General features: G+C 37.3%; 1 protein-coding gene across 11 annotated transcripts in view; it reads left to right on the top strand.

Annotated features, from left to right (window-relative positions):
• The window catches only part of LOC112661802 (amyloid beta precursor protein), a 262,644-nt gene that overhangs the window by 173,335 nt on the left and 72,731 nt on the right, over window positions 1-16,578 (top strand). For all 11 annotated transcript variants that reach the window (XM_025449933.3, XM_025449932.3, XM_025449931.3 and 8 more), the window contains 3 exons: window positions 1,543-1,676; window positions 7,283-7,357; window positions 8,055-8,213. In XM_025449933.3, coding sequence (XP_025305718.1) covers window positions 1,543-1,676; window positions 7,283-7,357; window positions 8,055-8,213 — 368 coding nt within the window. The remainder of the gene's footprint in view (window positions 1-1,542; window positions 1,677-7,282; window positions 7,358-8,054; window positions 8,214-16,578) is intronic.

Here is a 16,578-nt window from a genome sequence, read left to right as displayed (position 1 = left end):
CCTTTTTGCTGCTCAAATACATTGTCACTCATCTGCCACACAGAAGATGGGGGCAGATGCTTTTTAATGTCTGCCCTGTGCCAGTCCCAGTCCTGTTGACTTGGTGGAGGCAGAGGGGTGAACACACAAGTATTCTGAAAAATAATCCCAGGAATACGCTCTACCTCCTTCCTTCCACTTGAAGCAACATCTGTGTAGATACCTAAACTGCTCATATATTTTTTAAATAACCATTAAACAGATTAAAGAAGGGAAGAAATCTGAACAAATATTTCTCTTTAAAATTAAAGATAAAATTAAAGATATTATTTAATTACATAACACAAAAGGCTCTGGCTTTGGTTCTAATCTTGAAGCCTTTGGAGTGTGAAGATTCCAGGCGATTTTTTTCCTCAAAGCATGTACAAAAGACATCTTAGAATTTAATTTCAAAATGATTTATCCATAAATACTTCTCATTTAAGTCCTCTTTGGGATATTCTATCTCAAATATAGTAGTCCATAATTAGATAAATATAGTAGTCCATAGTTAGATAAAATCAGTAGGAAAAATACTTAGAACGTTGGTGATATTTGAATAAGGTTTTGAGTAAAACGCTTAATTTGATTTGCCCTGAAAACATAGTGAAAACACCTAATTTCACAGTTTGGGCTGAATGTAATCTACTCTACATCAAAATCTTTTTTCTTTTCCTGTCTTTCTTTTTTTCTTGTAAGCTCAGAAATGCTCTGAATTCTCACTAATCATTATTAATCTTTTGGAAAACTGCTTATATAGGCCATTACAATTCACTTGGCTCAGGAGTAAAAATATTTTTGTTTTATAGTACACTTCAATTTTATGGATATTTATGTTTCCACATAATTTAGCAGTATATGTTGCAACTCAGTCATATTGCTTAGCAGTTTTAGTTGAATTCAAAATAGAAATCACTTTCTTTTTGACAACTAGTGTAATGAAATGGGCCGACTATTGTCAAATTTTGTGATGGCAGAAAGGTGTGATTTCAGAAATGTATTTATTGATATTTACACGGTTTTGGGTAGTATTTCAAACACTTTCTCACAAAAGGTGGCTCTGAAATCAAGCTATCAGAAATACATAGCGTAGAATTTACCTTTACTTTGTTGTGTGGTTATTCAGCAGTATACTGATTTTGAGATTTCTTTGGTTTAAGAATCACAGGATGCGATATTGATAACATATCTTACTTTCAAGATTATAAAAGTTAGTTTAGCAAGGCATAGGGATTTGGGATAAAATGTCTCTATTAAGCACTGCTCTGTGCATGCTTGTTTTGTAAAGAATTTTAAATATAATCACAAAATGGACTGTTCTATAGATTTTCTTTCATCCTCAACTTGGAAGGGGTGAAACATTTGTACCGTGCTGTGAAATGTCTCATGGTGTTCTTAAACAGCATTAACCTGTATGTGCTGCTCTACTAAATTCTTTGTTCTGTAGTAAATGGAAAATATGGCTTTCTTTGAAATGATTAGATGTTGTTTCTCTTCTCAAACCTCCTTCTTTTTACTTTATAGTTCCTACAACAGCAGCCAGCACCCCCGATGCCGTTGACAAGTATCTTGAGACACCTGGAGATGAGAATGAACATGCCCATTTCCAGAAAGCCAAAGAGAGGCTGGAAGCCAAGCACCGCGAGCGAATGTCCCAGGTAATGGGACTTCTTCATCCCTTAAATTATTAACAATAAAGGGGAAATCTGAACTTGGCCTCTGCCTCTGAGTCTGCCTAGGAGCCCTATGATTGATGAATGCCTAGGGATGGGAGGGCTCTTTAATTTTATCCAGATCCTTAAAGACGTAAGGTCTTAGTTTAAAACATTTGCTCCATGTTTATCAGCCTGGGGTTTTTAGAGTCCTCCTTGAGCATACCACCTAGGAGAGATCCAATTACACTAAGTATAGCAGGATTTTATAAGCACAAATTATATCTGCAACATTCTCTCTGGTTTTATTATTCTGTGTATAATATTTTTATTACAGGTAGCCCTGTAACCATGATGTTGTAAATTAAAATTCCATAAAATGATCTGCAGTAGAGATGAATATTTTTTATTAGGTGCCAAATTATTATGACTTTGAACCTCACATTTCTTCCAAAGCTAATTCATGGGGCCATAGGAACTTAAAAGCAATATTGAATCATAATGATCACATTATCTTTTTCATAAACGATCAATAATACAACAGTGGTTTGAGACTGTGGCTTCCCACTCTAGAACAAAGCAATATAAGAAACGCAAAAGATGGCATTTGTAACTAGAAGCTTTCTCGCTCTTGGTACAATGCATGAAAAAACCCTGGCTTTTGTTTTGGGTTCGGGTTGTTTTGTTTTGTTTTTGGGGTTGTTTTCTTTTTTAGCAGATTTCTTTATGAAACAATTTGAAAAATTTGTTCAAAACCTGGCTAATTTATATCTAATAATATCAACTACAATTTCTGATATGTCTATACCAGGTGCTGGGTATTATATTTATTAAAAATAAATAATACTGATTTTAGCCCTTTTTTCAGATCCTTCCTTCCTTCCTTCCTTCCACAAATATATATCAACACTTCCTTACCAGTCACTGCCTAACTTGTAGACTACAATTCAGAGTGAAAAAACAAAAGGAAAAGTTTAAGGAAACATAAATGAGTGAATGAGGAAAACTCTCGGGTCAAAGTCAACCATTCCTTTTTTTAGTGTTAATATTCTGTGGTAAATATCAAAGCATTGCTGATTTCGTAATTTTTAGCACAAATGCAAGTTTTTGTAATAGACCTTAAATAGGATTCATGGATTAGTCTGCCATATATTCTCTAAGCTCACAGAAAGTCTTTAAAAGATCACATTAATTATGGGTTTTAATTTTTTATATTTTCTGTTGTTTTGACAACTGAGGCCTTAACCAACTCTAGAAAGACAGCCCCTCCCAAAATTAGCCAGTTCCTAGAGGTTTCAAATGACTGGCCTTCAGGCACACCTTTCATAGTCAAACCAACCTCTCCAAAGCCCCAAACCCCCAAATATGGTCTTTATCTGTCTCTTACACTCTGACCCACTATCCACCTGCTCTGCTCACTTCAGGGCTAGGTACCAGATATCTAGGGACAGCCCCTATACCCCAGAGCCTACCAGAATTGTTCAAACTAGCCAAATTTAGCTGTCTCTCTTCTTGAGAACTATGTGTGAATAATAATCTTTTCAATGCCATCTATCTCCTATTGATATGTCTATATCCTATTGACCTCCCCATAGCTAAATATACTAAAACCGGTTTATTTATTTTTATTTTTTTATTTTTTAATAAAACCTGTATTTTAAAACAGAACTCAGAACTGCTAATGTATCTAGAAAGATACAACACAATTACTTTTTATTTTTTAAGATGAGTGACCATAATGCTTGAATCTATTTTGGAGTAATAACAAGTGGGGGTACAGGGAAGTTAAAATACTTTGGCTCTGGAATAAAATGTGCAGTTATAGTTGTTGGCCATGAGGAAAACCTAAAAAAGCAAGTTGAACTAGAAAGCTTGGGAGAGTGGAATAGTGAGGTTTCACCTGAAGGCAATTCTTCTGAAAAACAGGATCTTTCATTAGGAAAAACACATGCTGTATATAATCACTGTTAGGGAAGCATAGGATGACTTTGAGTCATATTTATTGCCACCGAAACAGCATCTTTTAAACTTAAATCCTATCTCACTGTTTGCTTCTGAAGCTTTTTGAGCCTTCTCACTGGCTGCAAATTCCATTTCAGAGGCAATTAATTCCATTAAAATAATAATAATAATAATAATAATAATAAAACACTGAAAGGTCCACCTGGCATCTCCAGTGCCAAGTGACTTATTAGTGATTTTTTTGATATACGTGTCAGTTTCAGATAGTCTAGATCTCTCCAGAATAGCAATTTAGTGTTAGTTTAGCACATCTACTTAACCCATGACTTAGTTCATACATATCTTTACGAGGTTTCTTCATCTTTTTATTCACTGTATCTGAGATAACTTAAGAGATGTTATCCTAGAGCAGAGAATGCGGTCTGCTAATTCTAGTGGTCACAGGAAAGAGATGCCTGAGATTAACATTTATCTTCATAATCTGTGGTACTGGATTCTGAAGACTATTTGCCTTTGAACTTGCCTGCCTGCCTCTTAAATCTCTATGTATTAGTTGTCATTTTCTCTACATGAAATAGCCAAGTCTTTGAAGATCTATAAATTCAATGATACTGATAGTTTTGTTCATGCAATAGGAGATTGCTTTACAAGAATATCTGGAGCAACCTGAGCATTTTAATTGACTTTTATTGTAATTTTTGTTACTATTTGTTTTCTTATAAATGCAGAGATTTGGGTTTTGGGGTTTGTTAGTTCTGGCATTTGGGGGTTTTGGTATTTGGTTGTTGGGTGTCATGATAACTAATCTTGTAGATTTCTGTTGCCATGTTTTGAATAGTGTCTAGCAAATATACAATTCTGAATAGTCTTTAATAATATATTTCTATGTCCTATAATAATTATATATATATTAGTTATGAATTTAACAGTTGTAATATATCCATAATTTTCATTTTACAGTTGAAAAGTCAAATGAAAAAAAATTATTAAATTTGTTATTTTCAAGATAAGCATCAACATCTTAGGAACTGTCCTTATCCTGTTACCAAATATAAAGAAACTTAGCTCACCTATTGATTTTCCATTGAATAATTGTATATGATTATATATGGCTTATATAAAATTATATACAGAATTATATATTTATAGATAAATATGAGTACATATTCATATAATTATTTACATGGATATATAAGCATATAAATTATATATAATGTATATGTGATTTTTATATTTTATAATAGCAAATTGGGCCATAGGACATAAAAGCATGGTCTTTAAAGCCACAAAGATCTTGGTTTATATCCTTCCTTCTCCATTTTTTTTTTCCTCCATGACCTTGAGCAGATAACTTAACCTGGTCCATAAAATGAAGATCCCTATGACTAATCTCACAGATTTTGTAAAGCACTTAATACAGGGTCTGCTACCTAGGATATCTGCTGTAATGTTATCTATTATGGGGCCATTGTGGCTAATTGGTAGCCATTGTTCAGAGAGATGTTGAGCCTATAGTGTGGTATGTGTTTATCTTGCATTAAATAGGCCTAGTGTGATGGTATCAGTGAATTGTTTTATTTGTGAGGCTAGAGGATATTGTTGAATTGCTCTGAAAATCACATTTGATTTCCTATTATAATCATGTTTATTTTCAAGTCATTAGACAAAAAAATCTCTCTAAGTGTTCCATGTGTCTCCCCAGCTCAAAGTTTATAGGCCAGGTTCTGAATGTGCAAGGTGGGATGGTAAAATGCAAAGATAATAAGGAAATCAGTTTTCACATTCCAGTAAGACATTTGGCTTCTTTCTCAAACTAATTTTGAGATTCCTTGCCTGAAGAGTTCATGGTAAAGTACTGCCACTGTGAACATTCTCAGAGCAGGAAATTGAAATATTTTTATTGCAAGCCTTATCTCATCCATAAGGCAGCGGTAGTCTTCAGTGACCCCCTCCATACAGGTGCCCTTCATGAACTCCTGCAGACACTAAAGCGTCCAGGATACTATGTTTCGTTTCTTTTGTATTCTGTTCTTATTCACAGCAGTGGGGCTTTGTTACAATTTTGTTGTGACCTTTTTTGGTTTTTATGTGCTCTTCAAGTATGGTAGAAAATACACTCCATTCTTTACTCTCCATAATTAAAAAAAAAAAAAACAAAAAAAAACACAAAAAAACCAGCACGAGGAAGCTAGTCTTGTATTCTATGTATCCTGTACAGCAAATTAATGCTAGTAGATAATAAAATACCTAAATAAAAACCCACATGGTGATTTTCTGTGATTATTATCCCATTGAAATTATCTATCAATAGTTTTTTATTCCAAGTCCCTTTTTTTTTTATTTTGAAGAATGTCAGAAAAATCGATTCCTTACAAATAAATATCTATAAATAATATACTCTTGTAGTACAGAAATCAGGTTCTCTTATGCCTTGGATGTCTCAAAGTGTGCAAGTACACATCTGCCAGTAGACCATTACACTGCTCACTTCATCTGTCATTTCTTTATTTTATCTGGCTCAGTTATGAGTTGCACTTAAAAAGCTCAGCTTGATAGCAAGGAGTACACAGGAAAGGGAAAGCAGCCATAGGTGGTTAAGAATCTAGTATCATTTCATTTCAACAACATGCACAGCTGCAGACTTTGCATTCAGGTCAGTGAATGAACCTGTCTCAGGGTAATCCTGGGTAAACTGCAAGGATGAGAAGAGGAAACTTTCTTCTCCTACCACACAGATTAGCCTGGTTACTAAATTAGCATAACTTGCCAAAAATATGTTTTGCTACACTCAGAACATTATCATGTGTATTGTCTTGGAATTTCTAGAGGTACTTAGGGTATTCTTTGCTGTTCATGATGGGGACTGGTGAGCAAAAGTCCCTCATTACCCATCAGTGGGGTGGATCTGAGGATTTCTGACGAAGGAAATCTTTTTTCCTTCCTCCATTATATACTACTTTTTTGATAGTATGTTCATGGCATGTGTACACATGTATAAAATGTTCTTGCCTTCCCTCGCTTTACTGTTTGAAAAATACGCAGTTTGAGGGGCACCTGGTTGGCTTAGTGGTTGAGCATCTGCCTTTGGCTCAGGTTGTGATCCCAAGGTCCTGGGATTGAGTCCCATATCAGGCTCCCTATGAGGAGCCTGCTTCCCCCTCTGCTTGTGTTTCTGCCACTCTCTGTTTCTCATGAATAAATAAAATCTTAAAAAAAAAAATACACAGTTTGAAATTTTATAACTTTCACAAAAGATTAAAACTAATGTGTTCAATTTAATGGTGGAAATCCTTGTTCTATATATATATATGTACATATACGTGTGTGTGTGGCTCTGAATCGTTGACATTTGTGCACATCAAACAAAATGGCTTTCAGCCATTTCTGAGGAATAGAAAAAAGGACCAACTTTGTTTCAAAGCGCCACATTCTTCCAATAAGTGTGAGCATTTATGTTTAATATGCTGTTATGATAGATGATTTCCATCTAAGGGAGGTCAAATAAAAATAGTTTGGAGATAGGACTGGAATGTGATCAGCTTTTGAAATGTTTAAAATGTCAAATACAGAAAGAAAATAATCTCTCATTAAATATAAATTGGAAAAAAAGAACTGACTGTATTAAATTCCAGTGTTTTCTCATTTTATAGGTCATGCGAGAATGGGAAGAGGCAGAACGACAAGCCAAGAACTTGCCTAAGGCCGACAAGAAAGCAGTTATTCAGGTAAAACCCAGGCCGGTTCTCTGCCAGGCAGCATAGGCCTACAAATTTTCCAGCATCTCTGGAACCTTCTGGGTGATTGTTCATATTCCAGTCAATCTGGACTATGGCTTATCATTGTCCAGTAATTCCATTTCTTAAACCTTTCCTTGTATTTGCTTTTAATTAGCTCAAGTTATAATTCATTTCCATAAAACGTACATTGTTCCATGCACTCTGTTCTTTATCAAAAATATGTCTTTTTGGTTGTCAAAATCTGCTGCTACTTCTTCCCCAGGCAAAAATTACATCATGATTAGAATTTGTGCTGGGAACTCTTTTCTCAAAACTACCTAAAAGTAAACAGTGAGATTCTCATGGTCATTTTCTGAAATTCAAGGACTTTGAGTAAAAGAGAATTTTTTTTTTCAATTTGTAATGGAATTTAGAGTTTTAAGAGCACAGAAATTTATCCTATGTTATGGCTAGTCAAATCGGTCTTCGGGGGCCATATAAAATCATGATTTACAGTGAGCAATCAGGTTTAGGATGGAGTACAAGAAAGGGAGGAAACCCATAAAACATGCTGAATTACTCAAAATGTTGGAAAGACTATAAATCTTTTAGTAAAATGAAATATGATGCCCTTTGGAAATCCTTGAATTAGCCCATCCTATTCGTTGGGCTCCCGATTGACACGTGTTTGTATTTGCCATGGCAGCATTTCCAGGAGAAGGTGGAGTCTCTGGAACAAGAAGCAGCCAATGAGAGGCAGCAGCTGGTGGAGACGCACATGGCCCGAGTGGAAGCCATGCTCAATGACCGCCGCCGCCTGGCTCTGGAGAATTACATCACTGCTCTGCAAGCGGTCCCACCCCGGGTAGGTCACCCCCAGGCTTCCTTCCACAACTCCCTTTTAGACACAGCACAGACAGGAGGCCATGAGAAAGAAATCTAAGTATTATGAGCCCCTCAGCTCATCTTGTCTTGAAGGTTAGGGGGTCATGGGGTGGCTGCCTGCATGAGGTCATCTGAGCATCAATGACACTCACACCCTTCCACAGAGCAGTCAGACAGGCTCCCCAGTGACTCAGAATGCGAGACCTGACCCAAGTTGACACACCTGGGATGGTGACATTTCATGGGACAGCTGAAGTCAGGAAACTATGAAAGCTGGCAGGACTCACTTAGAACCAAAGCCCCATTTCCCTATCTAATGAACTATAACTGAGAGTCATGAAAAGTTGAGATGTGACCAAGTTCTAAGGATTTTTAATGTAATAATAGGAACTAGAACTCAAGTTTCCTGCTCAGAGCAGCAGCCATATCCTCTGGAGGGAAGCCCTCGTCAGTCATGGTGTCAGCTTATGTCAGGAGGGATCAAGAGGCTTTATTTGAGACTTTCAGCAGTGAATGCCCAGAAAGGCTTACCAAGCAATGCAAGCAGATCTCCTCAATGAGGTTTCATGGGAGATTTTACTTTGGACATAAGAAACCTGCTGAGCACGAGTGTGTGTGTGTGTTACGTCCATTCGTTCTATCCGTTATTGAGCAAAAGATATTAAAATCTCTGACATTTTCTAATGTGGTGCTATCAGGTTTTGCTTTTTGTATTTTGAGGCTTTGTTTTTAAGCACACAAACATTGGGAGCGGTTGTGTCCTCCTTTACCCTCATACCTCCTCATATCATTATGAAATGCCTCCTTCTTCCTGGTAATATTTTTTGCTCTGAAGTTACTGTGTCTAATATTAAAGCTATTTCAGCTTTGTTTTGATTAATATTACCATAGCATATCATTTTTCATCCTTATACTTATGCTTAACCTATCTGTCTTTATATTTGAGGTGCATTTCTTATAGGCGTCATATGGTTGAATCTTGCCTTTTAATCGAGAAGACCATTGCATGAAGTTATTGATATAGTTATACCTAAGTCTGTCATCTGGCTGTGTTTCCTATTTGTTCCATCTGTTCTTTGTCCCCTTTTGCTGCTGCTTTTTTTTTTTTTTTTTTTTTTTACAACTTTTGCACCAACAGAATGTTTTTTAGGATTTTCTTCTGTGCCCTTTGTAAGGTTTTTAGTGTTAACTCTTTTTTTGCTATTTTAGTGTTTTCCTTAGGATTTTAGAAAATTTTTCTAACACTTCACAATATTATACCAGTACAAGTGATACTATGCCACTTCACATATATTACAAGAACCTCATACTCAAACTCTTCCATTTCTTCTTTCCCAGTCTGGGCTGTTGTTGTCATACTTTTTGCATTCTACAATATTGTTAATTTTCTTTTAAATAGTTTTTTACAGAGTTTTACATAGTAAGAAAAATATTTACCATTTCCCCTGGTGTTCTTTATTCTTCGTGTAGATCCATATGGAATCCTTTTCCTTCTACCCAGAGGACTTCTTTAAAAAGTTTTTTTTTTAATGCATGTAGATTGGTGAAGAATTCTTTTGCTTGGGTGGTGTTACCTGAAAAGATCTTTATTTCACCTTTGTTTTTGAAAGACATTTTTGCTGGGTATAGAATTTTCAGATGAAATTTTCTTCTTCAGCTACTTTAATGATGTTCCATTGCCTTATTTTTGTTGTTTCCCACATGAATGCTTATATCCTTTATCTCTGTAAATAATATATCCTATTATTATTATTATTGTTATTATTATTATTATTATTATTGACAGGGGCGAGTGAACAGAGGGAGAGAGAGAATCTTAAGCAACCTCCACACCCAGCACAGAGCCCAATACAGGGCTTGATCTCATGACCCTGAGATCATGACCTGAGTAGAAATCAAGAGTCAGTTGCTTAACCAGCTGAACCACCCAGGCAGCCCTCCCCTTTTTTGTTTAATCTAACTGCTCTGAAGATTTTCTCTTTATCACCAGTTTCAAGTAATTTGATTATGATGTATATCAATCAGCCATTAATCACATCATGCTTATTTTTCATCTCATACATTTCATATCTAGAAGTTTAGTCTGGTTTTTGTTTGTTGTTTTCATTTACTCTGTTTCTTAAGTTTTTGAACCTATGGAATGCATTATGTATAGTAACTTTTACTATCTTGGGTTGCCACCTCTAAGATCTGCATCAGCTTTGGATCAATTTTGATTTTTTTTCATTATATATGCTCCTTCATCATTTCATACCTAGTACTTTTTTATTGGCTGTCAGACATCATGAACTTTACCTTGTTGAGTGCTAGATACTTTTGTATACCTCTGTTCTTACCTTTGTTCTGCAGTGTTTTTGAATTACTCAGAAATAGTTTGATCCTTTTTGGGTTTTGCTTTTAAGACTTGTTAGGTGGGAAAAAAAAAAAAAAAAAAAAAAAGACTTGTTAGGTGGGATCAGAGCAGTTATCAGTTGATGGCTCCTGGTTCTCCAGTAGGAGGTTAGGATCCTCTTGAGTAATCCAGAATACTGTTTTCCCATCTGGATAGTGGAAACAAGTCCTCTTTCTGACCTGTATAAATACCAGGCACGGTTGCCTCTAATCCTTTTGAATGTATTTTTTCTCCCCATGGCCTCATTTGGATTATTTTACTTGCATACCCTGATAATTACTCAGCTACTATCTCAACAGGGGCATTACATGCAAATCTGGGCAACTCTGTCCTTCCCAACACTCTCCTGTGACTGCTGGCAGCTCTCATCCCCCTAGATTCTGACTTGACCGTCTTAACTGTGACAGTCCACCAGGCTCCAGCTGGGCTCCTGCACCTGGAGCAACAGCCTAGAAACTCAAAATGACAAGCTTGAAGAGTTGTAGGGTTCGTCTCATTCGTTTCCTCTTTCACAGTGTTCACCACCCATCATCCAAAACATAGTTCTTACAGACAGGTTATGACAAGCAGTCGAGTAAATCTGATTCTCATTACTCCCATCTTGCTAAAAAGGAGCAGTTTGCATATATTACGTAACTAAACCAAAAAGCCACCCAATTACATTGATTCCTCACATTTTGATTTTTCTTTTTATGCTGACATTACAGCACAGGAAGCTCCGAGGAACCCTAAGAGCTTCCGGTACTCTCATAGATGGTGAAACAGGATTGACCCTGTTCCACCAATGACATCACTGAGATCGAGTGTCTGGTCCAGGGTGACACTGCTATGCTGGTTAATGGACACAGTGGAGCTGCGAATCACAGTTGACCACCACAGTGCCCTCTTACTAGACCACGCTTCCTCTCTGAACAAAAAGCTTTTGAAAAAGAATATCACATTAACATTTTCATTTTCTATTCAGAAAAAAAAAAATCTCTGTTTTAGCACTGCACAGTAAAAATTCTGTTTACATGCATTTGGAGAAAAAGTTCCTTGGTTACTCTCTTTTTCTAGAGGACTCGATTTTGGGGTCAGGACCATTGGGATCGTTTGCCAGGGCAGGGCAGAGGGGTGTAGGTGTTGAGCCCAGAATCTTAATTGGTGACATTTAGTGGATTATCACATGTGAAAGTTCAATCTCCAAAGTAGGGTCTTTGCTATGTGGACATCGATAGAGCTAAATAGAAGATGAGAACTGAAAGAATTCCTTCACAAACAAATACACATTCAGAACCTTCAATTCCACCCCATCTGCCGTCATAGGAAAGAGTGATGAAAAGAATGTTTCCCAGAGCTTCCTGTGTTCCCAAAGGAGATCGATTCAGACTGGTCATAATTGTGCTTGTTCTGGGCCTGTCAGTGTCTTCATGTAGAATTAAACATCATGCCTATTTGAAATAAAAATTAAAGACTGGATTAGGGAGAACTATTTTGCCATAAAAAAGAAAATCAGGGCACCTGGGTGGCTTAGAGGTTGAGCGTCTGCCTTTGGCTCAGGTCGTGATTCTGATCGAGTCCCACATCAGGCTCCCTGCAGCTTCTCCCTCTGCCTGTGTCTCTGCCTCTGTGCGTGTGTCTCTCATGAATAAATAAATAAAATCTTAAAAAAAAAAAATCAGGGACATCAGGGTAGCTTGGTAAGTTAAGTGTCTGCCTTCAGCTCAGGTCATGATCCCAGGGTCCTGGGATCAAGCAAGCAAGCAAGCCCCACATTGGGCTCCCTGCTCAGCAGGGAGTCTGCTTCTCTCTCTGCCTCTCTCCCCACTTGTTCTCTGTCTCTCTCTCTCTGTCTCTCTCAAATAAAAAAATAAAATCTTAAAAAAAGTCAGATTGTTGTTGATTGATCCAAGAAGTCTATCACATTTTTACCTAGAAATGCATAAACCTCTCCCATGTAATAAAAACTGGGGCTGGATAATCATGAGCCTACACTCCTGGCATTACCTGCCATTTTTGTGAAGTTAATAATAAGTGTTTTATTTAAATTTTATTTTGAGTGTTTATTTTAACACATAGCTTGACATGGCCTTAGCTCTGAACTTTGGAAAAACACAAGAAAATTCTAAGTCCCTTTTTAAGAACTTTTCTGTATTGCTGAAAAATCAAAAACAAAAATCATTTGTGCCAGTTACTGTCTGAGGAATATTGGAGCCACAAACAAATTTTTCGGAGATCTCCATCATACTTAACACAGCGCGTGTAAAATGTGAAATATTCAGTAAATGTTAGTCAAATATGAGGAAATGATGTAGTCAAGTTTTTTCCTGTGGTTTCTACAGCTGATAGCACCTTTAAAATAGCTATCCCATTAACCCTGACCATATTCTACTAACCCCAGCCTTTGCCACATAGGAGTCTGAAACAACATGGATTATTTCCAGTCTTTCTGGGCTCAGATTTAATCCATAATTTTATCTGCATTTTTCAACCTGAGCATGGATGTATTATGTGATGGTGTTTTTGTGCAGCTAGAATTCTTTGCTGTACTATGAATTTCATTTGTGAGTCCCTGTGTCTGTCCTTTATGTTCTAAAATTCCTCTTTCAAGAATTATGTGCCTGCTGGCTGGCTGATCCAGTAAATAGCCTATCTAAAATGCATTGTTTGAATTATACTTAGAATTTTACAATATCCAAAAACTTCCAGTATTATGACAAATAAAACAGTTGTTTCTTCCTCAGGAATAGTTTGGTCTTTGCACTCAGGATAAACTCTTAATCTGTGGAGGGCTAATGACTCTTCTAAGGACCAGCCCTTTTAACTTTTTCACTTTCCTTAAAGTTTCCTTTAAGGAAAGTTATCCTTCCCCCACCCAGAAATGTGAAATTCCTCTCCAGAGTTGCATCACACATGATTACTCTTCCATCACACTTGGCTCACTACCAAACCAAGTACAACCTAAAACAAAATTGTCATTATTTAACAATCAGGCATCTACCTATGCTTTTGACTTCTTACTTTCTCGGAGCTCCTATCAGGTAACTTGTGGCCTCATGAAAGATGAGGTAAATCTGATCTGAGCCTTCCTTTTTGTAACTGTCAGGATTCTACTTCTTAGATGGAGAGAAGACAATGATATTGCCTGACTCTGCAAAATTATCTGCAATCTGAAGAGCAGTTAGCCTTAAGCAAGCTCTTGTACAGTTGAACTAAAGGCTAGATAGGAATTTCTGTTTAAAATAAAGCTTCCCATGGTAGGCGTAGGTCTGAAAAAACTCAGGAGCTCCTAATTAGAACTGAAATGTGTTAAAAGATGAGAGATGAGTAACAAAAGCTTTCTTTGTAATTCTGAGATTTTTGGTGTCTTTACAGATACTTATTCTATTTCTTTTTAAGATTTTATTTATTTATTCATGACAGACACAGACACACACACACACAGAGAGAGAGAGAGGGGCAGAGACACAGGCAGAGGGAGAAGCAGGCTCCATGCAGGGAGCCTGACGTGGGACTCGATCCCGGGTCTCCAGGATCAGGCCCTTGGCTGAAGGCGGCGCTAAACCACTGAGCCACCCGGGCCACCCCAACAGATACTTATTCTAAATCTCCCATTAGACAACATCTTTATTATCCTGACTGCGACTTTTTTTTTATATATATATTTATTTTTGAGAGAGAGAGAGAGAGAGAGAGACTCAAGCAGGCTGGTTAACTGACTGAGCCACCCGGGTGCCCCCAACCATAATAACTCCAGCATTTTCTATGTGGTAATGAGAATTAGGAAATGTTTTCAAGTCTGTCTGTCTTGTTCATATGCCAGTGGTATTGTGTTGTTTTTTTCACCAGCGTCTCGTGATTGCAGCCATCTTTTCCACACTGAAATTAGTTTTCATGCTTAATATCTGATGCCTCACATTCAGATTCTCAACATTCAGTTGAGGAGGAAGAAAAAAATGGGCACTTTCTTTAACACCAGCACTCTTTCCTTTCTCATTTCTGATTAGTTTGGCCAAATGTTAAGTTTTTTCTGAGATTCTGGAAAATTGCCACATAGCTTTCTTTGGTAGAACATTAAAGTAATGATTTGTGAGATTTCTTATCACACATGACTTCTTACTTTCTTAGAGCTCAGAACATGATTTTGTCCCTAGGTGGAGATTTGGTGCATACATTCTAATGGCAAGGCAAGAAATGTTCAATAAGCAGCAGCAAAATCATTGGAGAAATAAAGGACGGAAATTAATGGATGTGGGCACCTGGGTGGCTCAGTGAGTTAAGCGTCTGCCTTCAGCTCAGGCCATGATCCCAGAGTCCTGGGATCAAGTTCTGCAAAAGGCTCCCTGCTCTACACAGAGGCTTCTCCCTCTGCCCCTCCCCCACCTTCTGCTTGTCTCTTTCACACAAAAATAAAAAAATAAAAATCTTTTAAAAAAACTAATGGGTGGGATCCCTGGGTGGCGCAGCGGTTTGGCGCCTGCCTTTGGCCCAGGGCGCGATCCTGGAGACCCGGGATCGAGTCCCACGTCAGGCTCCCGGTGCATGGAGCCTGCTTCTCCCTCTGCCTGTGTCTCTGCCTCTCTCTCTCTCTGTGACTATCATAAATAAATAAAATTAAAAAAAAAAATTAAAAAAAAAAAAAAAAAAAACTAATGGGTGCAGAATTGAGGTGGTTAACTTGGCCATTGTATAAGTTTTCATGTGATATTGAAAACTGCCCATCTCCTTCAAGTCTTCATTTTCTACTGATGACTTCGGGCCAACAAAGAATTGTGAACATTTAGAGAACATATGTAGAGAGCATGTATCTACATGCCAAGGTAAATACGGTACATCTGTACCTCAATATAGTGGATGGTAAATAAGTTAAAAAGTACTTACCTAGTTTTTAATATTGAAAGCACTGAGACAGATGAGTCCCAGGATGTTTAATACATTCTTCCCTCAAACTTTTAATATAACAAAAATTTTGTAGACCTGACCCGAGTGTACTTAAATGCTAAAAGACTGCAAGGTTGAAAATCACCTTGAAGAAATGTAAATAGTCATCTTATACCTTATATATTTACTACTCATGCATTCATCATTCATTTATTTATTTTTAGATGAGATCTATAAAAATTGGTGAGTGAAAAAAGACATTGACTTGAGAGCTTTTAAGGACAGACCCAGTAACAAATGGGTGGAAAGGAAAACAGGAGAATTAGCATTCAGTGAACAAAATTCTATAGACTATGCTGAGTGGTTTGTATGCTGTTTCAGTAAAGCCTCTCAATATGACCTCCTTACCTTGCTTTGACTCTTTACCAGGCTCAATAGACAGATCTTCTAAAGACCCAATGGGAAGTATATAACTAGAGATACTAGCACTTCTCATTTTTAATTGAATTAAAGTAAATAGAAAATTATGAAGTATGGGGGTGCCTGGGTGGCTCAGTCAGTTAAGCATCCAACTCTTGATTTTGGCTCAGGTCATGAAGTCAAGCCCTGCATCAGGCTTTGCACTCAGTGGAGAGTCTGCTTGAGATTCTCTCTTTCCCTCTGCCTCTCCCATCCCATGCTCTCTTGCATGCTCTTTCTCTCTCTAAAAATAAAAAATAGGGTACCTGGGTGGCTCAGTGGTTGAGTGCCTGCCTTTGGCTCAGGTCGTGATCCCAGGATGCTGGGATCAAGTCCTGCATCAGGCTCCTCGCAAAGAGCCTGCTTCTCCCCCTGCTATGTCTCTGCCTCTCTCTTGTGTATGTCTCTCATGAATAAATAAAGTCTTCTTAACAAAAATCTTTTTTTATAAAAGGAAGAAAATTATGAAATATGTAGGAAAGGCATTATCTTGAAAGCTGTCCTGAGCCTCTGAGTCCACATTCATCACCAGATTCCCTCCACAGCAGAGCCCTGCTTCATCACAGCCTTTGAAGTCAAAACAGCTCTTCATCAGATTCATAGTCAAAACATACAGCACTGGGATGTCCTTTCT

This window comes from Canis lupus, chromosome 31 (genome assembly GCF_003254725.2).
Source record: "Canis lupus dingo isolate Sandy chromosome 31, ASM325472v2, whole genome shotgun sequence".
In the NCBI taxonomy this organism is placed as follows: domain Eukaryota; kingdom Metazoa; phylum Chordata; class Mammalia; order Carnivora; family Canidae; genus Canis; species Canis lupus.
The sequence above is the reverse complement of the archived record's forward strand: the minus strand, read 5'-3'. Positions and strand labels throughout refer to the sequence as shown.